Source organism: Spea bombifrons, chromosome 11 (assembly GCF_027358695.1).
Source record: "Spea bombifrons isolate aSpeBom1 chromosome 11, aSpeBom1.2.pri, whole genome shotgun sequence".
NCBI lineage: Eukaryota > Metazoa > Chordata > Amphibia > Anura > Pelobatidae > Spea > Spea bombifrons.
Genome location: NC_071097.1, coordinates 5,597,595 through 5,615,257, shown reverse-complemented (window position 1 = coordinate 5,615,257; position 17,663 = coordinate 5,597,595). Strand labels below are relative to the sequence as shown.

At 49.5% G+C, this 17,663-nt stretch overlaps 5 protein-coding genes across 5 annotated transcripts; 3 read left to right on the top strand and 2 right to left on the bottom strand.

Moving 5' to 3' along the window:
* The first annotated feature begins 2,980 nt into the window (after positions 1 to 2,980).
* Positions 2,981 to 3,574, top strand: LOC128468871 (histone H1B-like). The gene has a single exon (XM_053450690.1). The coding sequence runs from the start codon at positions 2,996 to 2,998 to the stop codon at positions 3,572 to 3,574; it is 579 nt and encodes a 192-aa protein (XP_053306665.1). The 5' UTR covers positions 2,981 to 2,995.
* Positions 3,575 to 4,172: 598 nt separating this feature from the next.
* Positions 4,173 to 4,595, bottom strand: LOC128468895 (histone H3). The gene has a single exon (XM_053450712.1). It carries the CDS (start codon positions 4,593 to 4,595, stop codon positions 4,185 to 4,187), a length of 411 nt encoding a protein of 136 aa, XP_053306687.1. The 3' UTR covers positions 4,173 to 4,184.
* A 649-nt stretch (positions 4,596 to 5,244) lies between these two features.
* LOC128469021 (histone H4) lies at positions 5,245 to 5,586 on the top strand. The gene has a single exon (XM_053450820.1). It carries the CDS (start codon positions 5,275 to 5,277, stop codon positions 5,584 to 5,586), a length of 312 nt encoding a protein of 103 aa, XP_053306795.1. The 5' UTR covers positions 5,245 to 5,274.
* A 728-nt stretch (positions 5,587 to 6,314) lies between these two features.
* On the bottom strand, positions 6,315 to 6,770 carry LOC128468961 (histone H2B 1.1-like). The gene has a single exon (XM_053450768.1). It carries the CDS (start codon positions 6,702 to 6,704, stop codon positions 6,324 to 6,326), a length of 381 nt encoding a protein of 126 aa, XP_053306743.1. The 5' UTR covers positions 6,705 to 6,770; the 3' UTR covers positions 6,315 to 6,323.
* Positions 6,771 to 7,035: 265 nt separating this feature from the next.
* On the top strand, positions 7,036 to 7,545 carry LOC128468933 (histone H2A type 2-B-like). The gene has a single exon (XM_053450745.1). It carries the CDS (start codon positions 7,056 to 7,058, stop codon positions 7,446 to 7,448), a length of 393 nt encoding a protein of 130 aa, XP_053306720.1. The 5' UTR covers positions 7,036 to 7,055; the 3' UTR covers positions 7,449 to 7,545.
* The last annotated feature ends 10,118 nt before the right edge of the window (positions 7,546 to 17,663 follow it).

The window sequence follows — 17,663 nt, the reverse complement described above, 5'->3', positions numbered from 1 at the left end:
AAATCAAAGAAATACCATTGGGAAGCGACAATGAATATATATCTGACATTATCAAATAGAATGCACAATGTAACACAATTATATAATACTGTAACAGAATACATTAACATACTCTGCAGCACTGTATATAGTATGTCAGTGTAATTTATTATCCATTATTTAGTTGTCGAACAATACTACTACTCTGAGCCATCACATATAAATGGAACTAAGTCCGGATGCTTTGGGAGGGGGGGGCCCCTGAGTGGAAGTCTGGATGCTTTGGGAGGGGGGGCCCGAGTGGCAGTCCGGAGGGGGGGCCCGAGTGGCAGTCCGGAATCCTTGGGTGGGGGGGCCCCCGAGGGGCAGTCTGGAGTCCTTGGGAGGGGGGGGATCCCAAGTGGCAGTCTGGAATCCTTGGGAGGGGGGCCCCTGAGAGGCAGTCTGGAAGGTTTCGGAGGGGGGACCCCAAGTGGCAGTCCGGAATCCTTGGGAGGGGGATCCCGAGTGGCAGTCTGGAAGCTGTGGGAGGGGGGCCCCGAGTGGCAGTCTGGAATCCTTGGGAGGGGGCCCCCGAGTGGCCGTTCAGAAGCTGTGGGAGGGGGGCCCATGAGTGGCAGTCCAGAAGCTGTGGGAGGGGGTCCCCCAGTGGCAGTCTGGAATCCTTGGGAGTGGGAGGTGGGCCCCCGCGTGGCAGTCTGGAATCCTTGGGAGGTGGGCCCCGAGTGGCAGTCCGGAAGCAGTTTGAGGGGGTCCCCCCATTGGCCGTTTGGAGGGGGGCCCCGGGTGGCCTTCTGGAATCCTTGGGATGTGGGCCCCCAAATGGCAGTCTGGAAGCTGTGGGTGGGGGCCCCGAGTGGCCTTCTGGAGGGGGGGGGGCGAGTGGCCGTCAGGAAGCTGTGGGAGGGGGGTCCCTGAGTGGCAGTCCGGAAGCTGTGGGAGGGGGGCCCCCAAGTGGCAGTCTGGAATCCTTGGGAGGTGGGCCCCGAGTGGCAGTCCGGAAGCAGTTTGAGGGGGTCCCCCCATTGGCCGTTTGGAGGGGGCCCCGGGTGGCCTTCTGGAATCCTTGGGATGTGGGCCCCCAAATGGCAGTCTGGAAGCTGTGGGTGGGGGCCCCGAGTGGCCTTCTGGAGGGGGGGGGGGCGAGTGGCCGTCAGGAAGCTGTGGGAGAGTGGCCCCCGCGTGGCAGTCAATCATCCGAGTCGCAGTCAGGGAGCTGTGTGAGCTTTCTCAATCCGCACGGAGAAGCGTCCCCTCCTGTTACTGACAATTAAAGGAACGTTCGGCACCCTCTCCTCGCCGGCATTCATTTATCACAACACCAAGTCAATGAACGCCTGGACAGCTGCCAAACCGCAACCAATCAATACACCGGGACTGCTGCCAAACCGCAACAAGAACACCGGGACTGCTGCCAAACCGCAACAAGAAACCGGGACTGCTGCCAAAACCATCAAAGTACTCAACAAGAAACTCAATACCTAAGGAGCGGGACTCGGCTCCCTATTCAAGGCAGGAATCCATTTAAAATGTTATTTAAAAAATATATTAAAAATGTAATTTCACGTCCATCCGCTCTCTCCCTCCTCCAACTTTTTCTTGCCTTGAGCAGATCTGGGATCTCCAGAAGACACAAGAAAGGAAGGGGTTGATCCAAACAGACACTCGGGGGAGGGGCTAGGAGAATGAGAGAGGTAGTAGACGGCTAGATAGTCCCTCCCCTGTTTCTGTATTGGTGCCGCCTGCTGAAGAGGAAGCCCCGCCCTCTTAAGTAAGTCTGGTGCCGGCTCCCTGTCACAAATATACAGGCTTCGAAGGGCTGATTACAGGGCAGGGGGAGGGGGGCACGCTAGTCCTTGTCAACCCTGCTGCTCTGGGCCCCCAATATTAACGTATAGTCATAAGTCAGTCTGTGTGTTACTATACAGAGGTCCTGGTGTGTGTTTTATACAGAGGTCAGGGGGTTTTGTATAGAAGTCAGGCTGTGTGTTATTATACAGAGGTCAGTCTATATGATCATAGATGTAAAGCTGTGTTTTACAGAGTTCACACACACAATTCACAAGGATCTTTCCTGTTATTTCCCCTTTCTAGTTCTATACACTCGCACTCACGTTAAAGAAATAGTATATACATCATTAACACACAGTGGTGCATGCACACAAACACATTCTCACGCTTAACCCTTTCCTCACTAACGTATGCTCACGCGCTAATACACACAAACACACTCTCGCACATAAAACGTCCTGATAAGACAAAACCTAATCTTAATAATTACTTTTGTTATTTTGAATAATAAATAAATAATATAATACGTTAATAATAAATAACCCCTAAGTAAACTCTTGTCAGCTACGAGTCATAAGACAATCATCAGACCGGCAGGCAGCCAGGCACTAGCAGTAGAAATACAATTTATTTTAAATTATTTAATTGATTATTATTAGTTAAAAATATCCATCATTTTTAATGTTATTCTTTAATGTATAAATATTAGGCTATTCTTAAATAATAATAAATGATTGGGTTATATAAATTTATAGATTAAGTTTAAGGGTAAATTAATCTTTAATAGGTGATACCGTATTAAAGAATTTATTTTATTAATTATCTGTATTCATTATTTTATTTATTTATTATTTCACACCTCTTGGGTGCTGTTCCTTGGCAGTTTTTTTTCTATCTTTTTTTTGGGGGGGGGCTGCACGGTGTAGGAAATTCAACTGCTTTGGAGTTAGATTCTATAATTAGAAGTGTGATGAGACGTTTACGCGCAAACGGTAAATATATTTTCCTTTCAAACCCCCCTCTCCCTGACTGCAAATCCAGCGATGCCCCGGCGATCGGCAGCATGGGGAGGTTTCAGAAACCGCGTCCAATCATAGGCTCGCAGGCTACTGCTCATGAACCAATGAATGTGCGGCAGCTCGTCTATAAAAGCCAAACTTCTGGCGGTTTAACCCCGTGTTTACGTGCGATTTGAACTGTTTTCTGGCGGGATCCAGGCATTGAGATGGCCGAGACAGCTCCTTCCGCGGCTCCTCCGCCGGCAGAAACCTCTTCCAAGAAGAAACAGCCGAAGAAGCCGGCAGCTGCAAAAAGCCGTCCTGTGAAGTCCGGTCCCAGTGTCTCCGAGCTGATTGTGAAAGCGGTCTCTGCGTCCAAGGAGCGCAGCGGAGTGTCTCTCGCAGCTCTTAAGAAAGCACTCGCTGCTGGCGGCTACGACGTAGAAAAGAATAACAGCCGCCTGAAGCTCGCTCTCAAGGGTCTGGTGTCTAAAGAGACCCTGATCCAGCTGAAAGGAAGCGGTGCCTCTGGCTCTTTCAAGCTGAACAAGAAGCAGCTGGAGAGCAGAGAGAAGACATCAAAGAAGAAGGAAACTCCCGTAAAGTCTAAAAAAGTAGCCTCTAAGAAGGTTGTGAAGTCGCCCAAGAAAGCCCCTGCAGGAGTGAAGAAAAGCCCGAAAAAGATCAAGAAACCGTCGGCCGCTGCCAAGAGTCCCAAGAAGCCTAAGGTTGTTAAGGTGAAGAAAGCTGGCAAGAGCCCAGCTAAGAAGGCCACAAAGCCCAAGGCTGCCACAAAGCCCCGCTAAGCCCAAGGCTGCCAAAAGCCCCGCTAAGCCCAAGGCTGCCAAAAGCCCCGCTAAGCCCAAGGCAGCCAAAAGCCCCGCAAAGCCCAAGGCTAAAAAGGCAGCCCCCAAAAAGTGAGAAGGGGGGGGCGTGGGTTTTGGAGCGCCTCTGGTGTGTGCTTTCCCACTTAATTCTTCACACAAAAGGTTCTTTTCAGAACCATCATATCCTCCGAAAAAAGAAAAAGCGTTTAATCACCCGGCCGCGGCTATGTGGGCCACCCGCTGAAAGCCTAGCCCCATACTTGTGTGTTGTGCATGGATTCACATATTCGGCCAGCGCTCTCGCTCGGAGCCCTGTCCGTAACATAATAGAGATAAGGGGCGGGCTTAAAGATTGTGCTTTGCCGTTACTCGTTATGCCCAGCCGGGGACTCGGCCGCTCAACGGCTCGCTCGGTAGTGGGATAATGGTGTGAGATATTTCAAGCTTGGGCGCGAGCAACAGGGTTAATTTCGTGCATGCGAAGGGAGACACAAAACACAAGCTCGTTTTGAGTGACAATGTGGTGGCTCTTAAAAGAGCCTTTGTGGGAGGGTGAGGGGAAAATCGCGTTCGCCCACACCACGTTTACTTAGGCACGTTCACCTCTGATCCTACGAGCCAGCTGAATGTCTTTTGGCATGATAGTAACCCGCTTAGCGTGAATAGCACACAAGTTGGTGTCTTCGAAAAGCCCCACGAGGTAAGCCTCGCTGGCTTCCTGGAGAGCCATAACAGCAGAACTCTGGAAACGTAGATCGGTTTTGAAATCTTGAGCAATCTCACGGACCAGCCGTTGGAAAGGCAGCTTTCGGATAAGCAACTCCGTAGACTTCTGGTAACGGCGGATTTCCCTAAGAGCTACGGTGCCCGGGCGGTAGCGATGTGGCTTCTTCACGCCGCCGGTAGCTGGAGCGCTTTTCCTCGCAGCTTTGGTCGCCAGCTGCTTCCGAGGAGCTTTTCCTCCGGTGGACTTACGGGCTGTCTGTTTGGTGCGAGCCATGCTGGTGCGTGCCGATCTGCTTTAACGCCAAATCCAACGTAACTGTAACGATTCTGTGGCCAACTCAAGCCCTTTATAGAGTAGAGGTGAATGTGATTGGATACGCTTAATCACGCCCCTCTTTTTCATAGGCTAGGACGATGATTTGAAAAACCCAGCCTTTGATCAAGAGACTTCGGTGTGGAGAGTTATCTTTTTTTTTATTTATTTAAATTAAATGCTCGTTAGCTGCGGTTCTTTTTTTTATTTAGTTCTTCTCCTCTTTTTTGGTTAGCCTCCTACCTAGTGAAGCTGTGTACTGGGTGACCGTTAACAGCGATACGGCGAAAGCTAAAAGCCCGCCTTTATCTTGGTCTCCGTTTGGCGTTTATTTACAGCGAAATGCTGCCACCTAGTGGTAAATGAGGGATCGTCGAAAGCAATCACGTGGCGGTGAGGGAGGCAAAAGCATTAAGGTTTCCCGCGGGCGGGCTTTTGATATTCCTAAATAGCCAATCGGTGGCTGAGGCACGTTTGGAAGCTTCTCCAGCCAACCAACGATAAGCATATATTCAAAAAGTAACACCCCCTTGAGGCAGCATGGTGCGGTTCCCCATCAGGTCCGTCCAATACGCATAAAAAAAAGCGGGCCGGCCGTAGGCGAGTATTGTGCTGTGGAGCTCGTGGAGTAAACGTGATCATGTCTGGCCGTGGCAAAGGAGGTAAGGGACTCGGGAAAGGTGGCGCAAAGAGGCACAGGAAGGTGCTGCGGGATAACATCCAGGGAATCACCAAGCCTGCTATCCGCCGTTTGGCTCGCAGAGGAGGTGTAAAGCGTATCTCTGGGCTCATCTATGAGGAGACCCGTGGTGTGCTCAAAGTGTTTTTGGAGAATGTGATTCGTGACGCAGTCACTTATACTGAGCATGCCAAGAGGAAAACCGTTACCGCTATGGACGTGGTGTATGCTTTGAAACGCCAAGGCCGTACTCTGTACGGTTTCGGAGGTTAAGCTTGTTCACTCGTGACCCTTAAACACCCAACGGCTCTTTTCAGAGCCACCCACACACTCTCTTAGGCTATGATCATGCTGTCCCAGAGTCTGCCCGCGCTTTTCTATGCACACCTTGAAATAACTAGCTGAACAGTGGCTGGGTCTGGCTATAGATTGAGCTACTGGCAGAACATGGGGTGAGATCGGCAGCTGGTGTCTTCCAAAGGCTGGACTCGCTTGAATGGGGGCCGACACGTCCCAGGGTTAATAGGCGCCGTCTGTGGCAGTTATCTGAATTCTGTATGTCCCAGTATGTGTGTGTGTGATATGACTTTGTCGTCCCCTCATGTCTGATCCTGTTTTCAGGACAATAGACCCACGATGTAGCTCAGTTTAGGCTAGCCGCGGTGTTAAAGCAGCCCCTTCTCTCTGCAACGCTGGTTCTGTCTGAAGGTGAAGGGGTTCATCTCTTGGGTCCCAGCAGGAGAAATCAGCGATTAGCTGGAATACCCAGAGTACAGATCGTTGCCATTACAGGAGCCCCTTCACCTTGGGCTCCTCTTGCCAAGCAGTCTGGTCGACGGGCACAATACCCCAGCTGATCTGGAGGAGTGAGGAGCACATTTCAATGCTCACAAATGCTCTTCCCAGAGCTAGCAGTCCAACAAAAGAGGCTACATAATTCACATAGCTCTGAGACAGACCATGTAGGTGGCTCTCAAAAGAGCCTTTGTTTAAAGAGAGAACAAAGAACTTTACTTGGCGCTGGTGTACTTGGTAACAGCCTTGGTGCCCTCTGACACAGCGTGCTTGGCCAGCTCTCCAGGAAGGAGGAGGCGTACAGCAGTCTGAATCTCCCGAGAAGTGATAGTGGAGCGCTTGTTGTAATGGGCTAGGCGTGAAGCTTCCCCGGCAATGCGCTCAAAGATATCACTGACAAACGAGTTCATGATGCCCATGGCCTTGGAGGAAATGCCGGTGTCTGGATGTACCTGCTTCAGTACCTTGTAGACATAAATCGCGTAGCTTTCCTTTCTGCTCTTCTTGCGTTTCTTCCCATCTTTTTTCTGGGTCTTCGTAACGGCTTTCTTAGAGCCTTTCTTCGGAGCAGGCGCAGATTTCGCTGGATCAGGCATCGCGTCTGCTTTCCTTTCAACACGGAACACAAGAAAACGTGACGAATACTGAAGTGTTACTGCGCTGGGCCCTTCCTTTTATAGGCACCGAATGCAAATAAGGCCGTTCTGCTGTCTCGCTTCCGATTCGATGAGGTTGTCACGTGTGAAGATGCGGCCGCCCATAAACCGCAGTGCCTACACCGATTGGTGTCTCAGACTATTTCCAGCCGATTGGCTGTTTTGAAAAGGAACCAATCAGTGACGAATAGCGTCACGGGGGAAGCTACAAATAGCTGGGTAAGTGAGCGGCGTTTTTTTGTAACGTACTATTTTGCCAAGTATCTGCGCGGTCATTTGTTGAGTCAAGGTATGTCTGGCAGAGGAAAACAAGGTGGAAAGGTTCGTGCTAAGGCGAAGACACGTTCTTCCCGAGCTGGTCTGCAGTTCCCTGTCGGCCGTGTGCATAGGCTTCTTCGCAAGGGTAATTATGCCGAGAGAGTAGGAGCCGGCGCACCCGTGTATCTGGCAGCGGTGTTGGAGTATCTGACTGCTGAGATATTGGAGCTGGCTGGTAACGCTGCACGCGACAACAAAAAGACCCGTATCATTCCTCGCCACCTGCAACTCGCTGTTCGTAACGACGAGGAGCTCAATAAGCTGCTCGGAGGGGTCACCATTGCTCAGGGAGGTGTTCTACCCAACATCCAGGCGGTGCTCTTGCCCAAGAAGACCGAGAGCCACAAGCCTGCCAAGAGCAAGTGAGTGCGGTAATCGGTAACCGCAGGGCAATTAGCCAACACCACCAAAGGCTCTTTTCAGAGCCACCCATAATCTCTGGAACAAGCTATATCTGTCTTGCTATAAATTTGCTGCAAACTTCTTTATAGGCAACTGCTTTCCACTGCAGTTTTTCAGCCCGATGTTTAGTTGCTGAGCTTAACGGTGGCTAAACACCATACAAGCTACATCATACACCCTACCGCCCCCCCTCCCCCTCCGTCCGTTTCAGGGTTAAAATTCGAGGCAAAGCTGCCAGCACTTAAATGGATAAATATGGTTCTCAAGAAAGGTGGGTGGGCAAGTGCTACCACACGGTGGCAGCATTGCATAAGAAATTGTGGTTTACCGCAAATTAATGTGGCAGAAGCCGGGAATCCCTCAGCTGTGTGATGATCGTGTAGCTGGCAAATGGTCTGGGGAGCGTATTAATGAATTTGATAATCACTGAGAGAGAGCCGTGAGTAGCTCCACTGTAGACATCTCCCTTGCCTCTGAAAGCTTAATTGCTAAGAAGGGATTAACCCTTCATATACCCCAAAGCAATGATGCGAAGTTCGGATCAGTAAAGTGAATCGGATCATTTCGAGTCGGTCATTGAAATGATCCGATTCATGATCCGAATCTTTTGCCCAGTCCCTCCCTGCAGTCAAACTAACGTTTGGCCCCGCCCCTTTCATTAGGGTCAATGAACCCTCCTGCCTGCCTACTCTAGCGATGTCACTGAAGGAAGAGAATCGTTCAGAGATTCAAACCATTCAGAGAATATCACTGACACCACACTTTTATAAATAAATACATTAATAATCTTCACTGCCCCCAGGATTTAGATTCCCCTTAGATTGTCCACCTTTAGATTGCTTTACCTCTAACTGCACCTTTAGTTAACTTTATTAAATTAACCCTCAGTCATGGGCGTAGGAACCCCTAAAAATCTGGGGGGGATAGCAGTTTTACTGGTAGGGTATATTCTTGTTCAGTAAACTGGGAATTGTTCATGGCAAATTTTATATACCGTATTGGCTCGAATATAGGCCGCACTTTTTTCCCCCACTTTAAGTTTTTAAAGTGGGGGTGCGGCCTATATTCGGGCTCTAGCGCCCGACGCCCGGGACATGCAGTCCCGGGCGCCGGGCAGGCAGCGGGGTTAAGATACAGATCCCCCGCAGCGGTGCAGGGGACCTGCATCCTTCTCCCCGATACGCTCAGACAGCCTCCCCTGCCAGCACTTCCCACGGGGGGGGGGGTGCCGGCACGGGAGGTTATCTAAGCGTTTTACCTCTGCCCACCCCCGACTTACCGGAGCAGACTCCCGGGTGTCTTGCGGGGCCGGCGGGAGACATTTACGCAATACGCACATGCAACTTCCGGTACCGGAAGTTGCATACGCGTATTGCGTAGATGTCTCTCGCCGGCCCCGCAAGACACCCGGGAGTCTGCTCCGGTAAGTCGAGGAGGGGGGGGGCAGAGGCGACAGCGGCAGCGGATCGCGGGGAGGGAGGACAGCGGCAGCGTATCGCGGGGAGGGAGGACAGCGGCAGCGGATCTCGGGGAGGGAGGACAGCGGCAGCGGATCTCGGGGAGGGAGGACAGCGGCAGCGGATCTCGGGGAGGGAGGACAGCGGCAGCGGATCTCGGGGAGGGAGGACAGCGGCAGCGTATCGCGGGGAGGGAGGACAGCGGCAGCGTATCGCGGGGAGGGAGGACAGCGGCAGCATATCGGGGGGGGGACAGAGTGGCAGCATGTTTTTTTTTTGGTGCTTTTTTAAAGAAAAAAAACTTTTTCTTTAAAAAAGCACCAAACTTTTAGGGTGCGGCCTATATACGGGGGCGGCCTATATCCGAGCCAATACGGTAAATGTATGTGTGTGTGTATGTACAATTTCCGCACAAAAAAAAGTATCATGTTCAGTTTTCACAGAGAAGCTCTTTATTAAAGAAACAGGTCAAAGAAAATTAACCAAAAGTTTGGCCTATATTTCAGTTATTTCACTTAGAACAACTGGTAATAATACTTTAAGTAATGCACAATTGCCAACATTTTAACAAAAGATCCTACAGAAATACAATGATGCAATTAACCCTTTCCGCATTTGTGGTCTGGGAGCAGACAACACTTAAATACTCTTATAGAAATATTTTATCACTTGAAATTTTATTGAATTTTCATAACAAACAAAAGAAAAGGCACGGACAAAAAACAAAAGATAAGACGGTACCGAAATCAGTAAACATCAGACCAATACAGTACAACGTACCACCGAACGGAGTAACAGAGCCCGGCCAGGTAGCAAGGAAAACGTAGCGCTATACGAATACATAATCGGTGATCAAAGGAGCAACAGAAAATGCAACAAACAGCACAGCAGCCAGACACACGAAAGGAGTATACAATCGGTGGCAAGCTGCATCGGAATAAGGACCTCGCATGACCAGTCCATGAAAGGGAGGGACAGGGGAAAACAGGAAAGAAGGGAGGGAGCAGAAAGGAAAAAGAAAGAAAAGAAAAGAGAGAGAAGAGCCTAAAACGAACGAACAGCCTTCAAGCTCCATGGAGTACGCATATCATGGAGCAGAAAACCAGGAGGGGTACCACGAAAAGAGGTAAGATAGAAATCATCCCACCTATCCCAAGTAGCTTGGAAAACATGAGAGGTACCCAAGGCCGAGTGGGCCATACATTCGTACGTACGGGTAGTGGCCACAGAATACAGCACCTCACGTATGGAAGGAGGCGTAGGGTTCTTCCACTTCCTAGCAATACAACTCTTAGCAGCCAGGAGGAGATGCATGAGGAGTTTACGACACGGTGAATCTAGGTCAGAAGGGAGCATGTCTAGGAGGGCGACCGAGACGGAGGAGACAATAGAAACCGGGAGCAGATGATTAATGAGTGCAAAAACTTCAGACCAAAAAGTAGACAACTGAGGACAGTCCCACCATATATGAGCCATCGTCCCCCTGTGGCCACACAATCTCCAGCACAGAGGGGAGGTAGATGGAAAAATCTTGGAGAGCTTGACAGGGACATAATACCAGCGAAATATGACTTTACGATCCGTTTCAAAATGGGTAGCATTTCTGGAGACACCACGAATCTGATCTAAGGCCGTATACCAATCCTGAACAGCAAAGGAACACTGAAGCTCTTTTTCCCAAGCCTCCATATACGGAAGCTTACGATCGGGCGCACAGTCCAGCAGAGCAGCATAGCAGACGGAGATGGCATGCAGGATAACGGGAGCCTGAAGGCAAAGCTTAACAATAGGAGGCATGGAGGCCGTAGACAGGGCAGGTTTCCAGTATTTCTGAATGACGTGACGGAATTGGAGAAACTGCAGGAAATCCTTATTGGTGAGTGAATAGGCCGCCTTTAAGTCCTGGAAAGAGCAGACATGACCTTGTGAAAGAAACTGGTTAATGGTCAGGACACCAGCCTGCAGCCAAGAGTCAACGGAAACATGAGGCAACAGGGAGCGTAAAACCGTAATGGGCGCATATGCAGATAAGGTAGATGGAAACCCAAGAGTGGTACGGTATTTGTCCCACAAGGATAGCGACAACTTTGAGGTGGGTAAAAGATGCGGCAGCGGTGGACGAACAGACTTCGGGAGCCAAAGTAAGTCTCTCAGGGCCCACGGTCGAGCGAAAGCGGTTTCAAGGTCAACCCACGCCACACGTGCCGCAGCCGAGAACAGCTGGAGAGTCTGTGTGAGGGCAGCAGCCAAATAATATTTCTTAACATCCGGGACTCCCAGGCCTCCTAGCATCTTAGGTCGTTGAAGGAGACGAATGGAGAGCCGGGCTTTCTTGTCGGCCCAGATGAACGCGGAAACAGTCGACTGAATTCCACGAAGGAGGGCAGGCGAGATAGGAACCGGCAACGTCCGGAACAGGTAGAGCAATTTCGGTAAAGAGTTCATCTTGAAGGAGACAATCCTACCGGTCCACGAAAGTTCTAATTTGGACCATCGAAGGAGATCGTCTTTAATCGCGCGCCAGATATGTTGGTAATTGACTTTAGCCAGAGTGTGAACAGATTTAGTGAGACGAATCCCCAGGTAAGTAAGGTAATCTGATCTCCAGTCATACGGAAACATTGTCGATATTTGGGCAATCACCGCCGCAGGGAACCCCAGATTCAGAGCCTGGGACTTGCCCCAATTGATTTTATAATAGGAAACGGTGCCAAACGTCTCCTCGAGGAGAGAGTGCAGAGCTGGTAGAGAGTGCAGCGGGTCTGTGATGGTGAGCAGGACGTCGTCAGCATACAAGGCAAGCTTCGTTTCAACAGAGTGGCACGAAAAACCTTTGACATCCGGGGACGATCGCACCGCAATAGCCAGAGGCTCCATGGCTAGCGCAAAAAGTAACGGCGAGAGGGGACAGCCTTGTCTAGTTCCATTCGAGATGTCAAAAGGCCGGGAGAGGAAGCCGGCAACACGAACACTCGCATGAGGACGAACGTATAGACGAGCAATCGCTGCGATGAAGGCCTCTGGGAGATGAAACGCACGTAGAGTGGCCATGAGGAAGCCCCAGTGGAGCCTATCAAAGGCCTTCTCCGCATCCAAGGAGAGGAGAAGGCACGGTTGACGACGAGAGGAGGCAAGATGAATAATGTTCGTAATCCGCCGCGTATTATCCGATGGCTGGCGACCCATAACAAAGCCGACTTGATCATTACTAATCAGAGATGGGAGGAGACGGTTCAGGCGGTCAGCCAAAATCTTAGAATACAATTTAGTGTCCGTATTTAAAAGGGAAATTGGCCGGTAATTCGCGCAGGCAGTTGGGGACTTCCCCGGCTTGGGTATCGTAGTAATATGTGCAGCAGCCATCTCCGAGGGAAGCGGGGAAGGCCCCATCAAATGAGTAAATAAATCACAGAGGTGAGGAGCCAAGATATGCTTAAACTTTTGGTAGTAGCAATTAGGCAGACCATCAGGTCCAGGCGCTTTATGAGGCTTGAGAGCAGCAATCGTTAAGGCAACTTCATCCACAGTAGGGGGCTTGATGAGATCCTCCCAATGGTCCTCCGAAAGCTGGGGAAGAGGAAGAGAGTCCAAGAAACGCCGAATATGTTGGTCTTGCGGCTGCAGCACGTGTGGGTGGGACCCCAGGTTGCAGAGAGATTCATAGTAAGTTGCAAACTGGTCAGCAATATGTTTAGGATTGTAGATCCGACCTGCATCCGGCGTTTGTATGTAATGAATCGTCGAGGATGACGACTGTAAACGAAGCTTGCGCGCCAGCAGGGTATCAGCCTTGTTGCCCTTGGAGTAATATGTTTGATGAAGCCGTCGCAAAGCAAGTTCAGTATGCTGAAGGTTAAGTGCATGAATTTCATCTTTCAACGATTGCAATTCAGCGTGAGTAGCAGGAGACCAAGCAGATTTATCAGTGAGTTCGAGAGCCGTAAGCCGGGCGGTGAGAGTGGAAAGTGAGTGCGTCCGAGCCTTCTTCTGTTGAGAGGCAATCCGGAGGAAGTGGCCACGGATCACCGCTTTATGGGCCAACCAGAGCGTGGAAGGCTGCAGGTCTGGTGTCGCGTTGGAGTCGAAATACTGAAGCAAAGCGGTTTCGGTCTCCGCACAGACAGGAGACTGCTGGAGTAAGCTGTCATTCAGGCGCCAAAGGGGTGGTGGAAGGTCGAGGCCCCCGTGCGAAAGGGATATCCAAACCGGATCGGACCACGTGATATTGCCAATGGAGGCGGTGCGAACAGACTGTAAGGTAAGTTTATCAACCAAAAGAAGATTAATGCGAGAGTAGATGGAATGAGGATTGGAGTAAAACGTATAGTCTCGTCCAAGGGGGTGAAGAACCCTCCAAGCATCAAACAGTCCACAGCGATGGAGAAGATGGTGGAAACGGTTGCCTTGCAATGTAAGCGACTTCAAATATCTGGAGGACATGGTAGCAGAGGAGTCTAACGTCGGGACCGGAGGAAGGTTAAAATCCCCGCCAACAACCGTGCGGCCCAGGCGGACCTTTTGAAGTTTCAAGAAGGTTTTTTCCAAAAAAGACAGCTGGTTGTCATTAGGAGCATAAATAGTGAGCAGCGTGAACGGAGTCCCGTTAAGGTCAGCCGTGAGTAGGAGGGAACGACCTTTAGGGTCAGAGTGCTTAGAGTGGAGCTGGAAATGGACATTCTTGTGGATAAGCATAGCCACCCCGGCCGTCTTAGTGTCAGACATAACATGATATTCAGTAGGATATTGCGGAAAGTTAAAACAGCGGCCACCAGATTTCAGAAGGTGCGTCTCCTGAACCATCACAACGTCAGCCCTCCTAGACTTAAGCTCACAGAGAAACATGCGCCGCTTATGAGGAGTATTGAGGCCCTTGGCATTAACCGAAAGAACGGTAAGGCTCGTGTAGAAAATAGAAGAAAGAAAAAAGAGAGAGAGAGGGAGAGAGAGAGAGGAAAGGCGAGGGGAAAAGGAAAGAACAGGAAAGGAAGAAGGCCCAGACAAGCCGTCAGAGACAAGGCGTCAGAGAGCCACAAAACGGAGTGAACCGCCAGGCGAAGAAAAAAGGATCGCCGCAGGACACTCCGGTAGGGGGGGAGCAACAAAACCAACAGAAGGCAGCCTGCGTGTCGGCAAAAAAACAAAGAAATAATAACAATGTAACAATACAGGTGACAAGAAAACATAATGGAGAGGCATCCGTAACCTGAGCGAGAGAGGACTAGCAGATAAGGCAAAAATCCCTGAGTCAGAAATGCCAAAAACATAATAGAGACATGTGTAGAGAGAAACACATATGTAATAGAAAATAAATAAAAAGGTGTACGTGTGTGTGCGTAATACAGGAATGGACCAGAGCCGCCAAAAAACAGAAAGGCACATGGCAGACATACAACGCAGAAGAAAGGGCCACGCAGAGAAGGACCAAATGAAAAAAATAAATAAATTAAAAAAAAAAAAAGGTATACGTGTGCGTGCGCGACACATTAACGGGCCAGTGCGACCAAAGCCGCGGAAGAAGACTATAAGGCAAAGGGCAGGCATACTGGCCACAACATAGAAGAAACAAATAATAATAATAAAAGAAAATAAAATAAAAGAACTGTACGTGTATCGTGTAATGCAGCAACCAGAAGCCCAATAACGGCTAGCGGGCGGAAGGCAATCAAGGCTATTCTATGCCTCCACCACCAATGCAGTGGTTTGTGTGACTAAGTGATTGATAAAACTATCACTATAAGGTCCCCGCAGTATGACACTTACGTTGAGGTGGGTTTTACAAGCACTGTTGCTTTAATATAAAGTGCTGCAAAGAAGAGTAAAACCATAATCCCAATAATTATCTTCTCAGTACAGTATCTCTTCAGTAGCACAACGCAAGCACTCAGCATGCACCATGTAAACCGATAAAATAATAAAATGTGAGATTGTCTGAGCGCCTCGTATCCAAATAGCAATGTAGTCTTCATTATTTACTTACTTAGGGTATGTAATAATAATAATAAAAGAAAATAAAAGAACTGTACGTGTATTGTGTAATGCAGCAACCAGAAGCCATATAACGGTCAGCGGGCGGAAGGCAATCAAGAAGCCCACAGGGGCACACAGTCAGAAAAACCAGCACGCCAAAGCACGCCAAAGGCCCTCAGCATCAAGGGAGCCCAACCATGACATGTGTAAGAAAAAGTAAAGAAATAAAGAAGCGTACATGTGTGTGAGTGATACGGAAACGGACCAGTACGTCCAGAGCCGCCAAAAAACAGAAGAAAAACATGAAGCACAGGGCAAACATATAACGCACAAGAAAGGGCCAAAACAGACAAAAAACAAATAATAAATAAAAATAAATAAATAAAAAAAAAAAAGGGAAAAGAAATAAATGTACGTGTATGTGTAATGTGGCAAAGGGTCGATAGACACCAAAAAACCCACATGTCTGCGTGTGCAATGCAGAAAGAGCTCGAATGCCCAGGGTACGCCAAAGGCACGGGCGCAATGCAAACCAACGGGCGCAATGTATAACAATAAAGCAAGAAACATAAAAAAAGGATACAACAGCGGCATATGTAGGATAGGGGAAACAAATCCCAAAACAAAACGGCTCACGAAGCAGCCCGGAGGCTGCACTCACGGAATCCAGTCACTCCCGGAGCAGTCAACAGGCACCCGGGGGCTCCAACAAAGTCCAAAACAGCAAAAAGACGCAGTCATGGTGCCGGAGACTGTCCAGGCTTCGGGCGCCGAGTCTTCACCAGTTCCCATTCCGTGGAGATGTGACGCGGTGGAGAAGATGAAACAGCCGCCGCAGGCAGATCCTCAGGCGCAGACAGGACATTCCACGAACGGAGAAGTCGGAAACCATCCGCTGGAGACAGCACCACCGACTGGACGCCATTCCGGAACAAAATGAGCTTCGTCGGATAACCCCAACGATACTGGATGGAGTGTTCGCGCAAAAGTGAGGTAAGTGAGGTAAACTTACGGCGAGCAGATAACGTCGCAGCGGAAAGATCAGTAAACAGCTGGAGATTGCCATATGGCGCAGGAAAGGATGGATTCTTCCTGGCAGCAGCCAAAATAGACGCCTTCGCCTTAAAATAATGAAGCCGGAGGATCACATCACGGGTGGCCGACACCGGGAGCGATTTCGGTTTCGGGAGCCGGTGTATGCGATCCATAAGCAAATCAGCAGCAGATAGCTCCGGCACAAGAACATGAAAAAAGTCCTTAGCGAACATCTCAAGAGAGCTATTCGGAACGTCCTCAGGGACCCCGCGAAGCCGTAAGTTGTTGCGTCGCGACCTGTCCTCAAGATCAGCCATCTTGAGTTGAAGCTGGAGGACAGTGTCAGCCAGATCATTATGGCGATCAACCAGCTCGTTATAGGCCCCGGTGTACTCCTCAAACTTGTGCTCCAAGTGATCGGTCCGCTAGCCAAGTTGAACTAGATCTTGTTTAAAATCCGAAAGCATGTCTTTGATAGAGTCAGTCATTGAAGTCTTCAAATTTTCCAGCATTTGTTGAAGGAGAGCAGGGGTTACCTGCTGATCATCCCGCAAAGAGAGGTCATCAGTGGCAAGGTCCGGCTGCGAAGACACGAGGGAGGCCTCGTCGCCATCTTGGGATGGAAGGCCAGCACGCGCCCGCTTCTCAAAATATTGAGGTAAGCGATTAGAACCTCGTTTAGCATGTTTAGACGCCATCGCAGGGGTGTCCCAGGGAACAAGCCCACCTGTAGAGGCACAAAAATCCGCAGTGGAAAGCTTTTATCGCCGCTGTTTAGCCGACACGCAGGGAGAGCACTTCACTTAAGCCGCCATTCAGCTCCGCGGTCAGGCCACGCCCCCCGCGAGTGCTTTTTTTAAGAGCTGCGAGAGACACTCCGCTGCGCTCCTTGGACGCAGAGACCGCTTTCACAATCAGCTCGGAGACACTGGGACCGGACTTCACAGGACGGCTTTTTACAGCTGTCGGCTTCTTCGGCTGTTTCTTCTTGGAAGAGGTTTCTGCCGGCGGAGGCGCCGGGGAAGGAGCTGTCTCGGTCATCTCAATGCCTGGATCCCGCCACGAACGAGTTGCAATCGCACGTAAACACGGGGTTAAACCGCCAGAAGTTTGGCTTTTATAGACGAGCTGCCGAACATTCATTGGTTCATGAGCAGTAGCCTGCGAGTCTATGATTGGACGCCGTTTCTGAAACCTCCCCTTGCTGCCAGGGCATCGCTGGATTTGCATTCAGGGAAGGGAGGAGGGGTTGAAAGGAAAATATACTTACCGTTTGCGCATAAACGTCTCATCACACTTCTAATTCAAAGCAGCTGAATTTCTTTCACCGTGCAGCCCCCCCCCAAAAAAACAAACAAACAAAAAAAAAACTGCCAGGGAACAGCACCCAAGAGGTGTGAAATAATAAATAAATAAAATAATGAATACAGATAATTAATAAAATAAATTCTTTAATATCACCTATTAAAGATTAATTTACCCTTAAACTTAATCTATAAATTTATATAACCCAATCATTAATTATTATTTAAGAATAGCCTAATATTTATACATTAAAGAATAACATTAAAAATGATGATTATTTTTAACTAATAATAATCAATTAAATAATTTAAAATAAATTGTATTTCTACTAGACTTGCGCATTCGTCTTCGGGCGAACATGAACACGAGCACGAAGAGGCCGTTTTTTTGTTCGTTCCGAAGACACGCCGAAGAG

Excerpts from the sequence above, each read along its gene's own strand:
- LOC128468871 (XM_053450690.1), top strand. The coding sequence starts at position 2,996 with ATGGCCGAGACAGCTCCTTCCGCGGCTCCTCCGCCGGCAGAAACCTCT.
- LOC128468895 (XM_053450712.1), bottom strand. The coding sequence starts at position 4,595 with ATGGCTCGCACCAAACAGACAGCCCGTAAGTCCACCGGAGGAAAAGCT.
- LOC128469021 (XM_053450820.1), top strand. The coding sequence starts at position 5,275 with ATGTCTGGCCGTGGCAAAGGAGGTAAGGGACTCGGGAAAGGTGGCGCA.
- LOC128468961 (XM_053450768.1), bottom strand. The coding sequence starts at position 6,704 with ATGCCTGATCCAGCGAAATCTGCGCCTGCTCCGAAGAAAGGCTCTAAG.
- LOC128468933 (XM_053450745.1), top strand. The coding sequence starts at position 7,056 with ATGTCTGGCAGAGGAAAACAAGGTGGAAAGGTTCGTGCTAAGGCGAAG.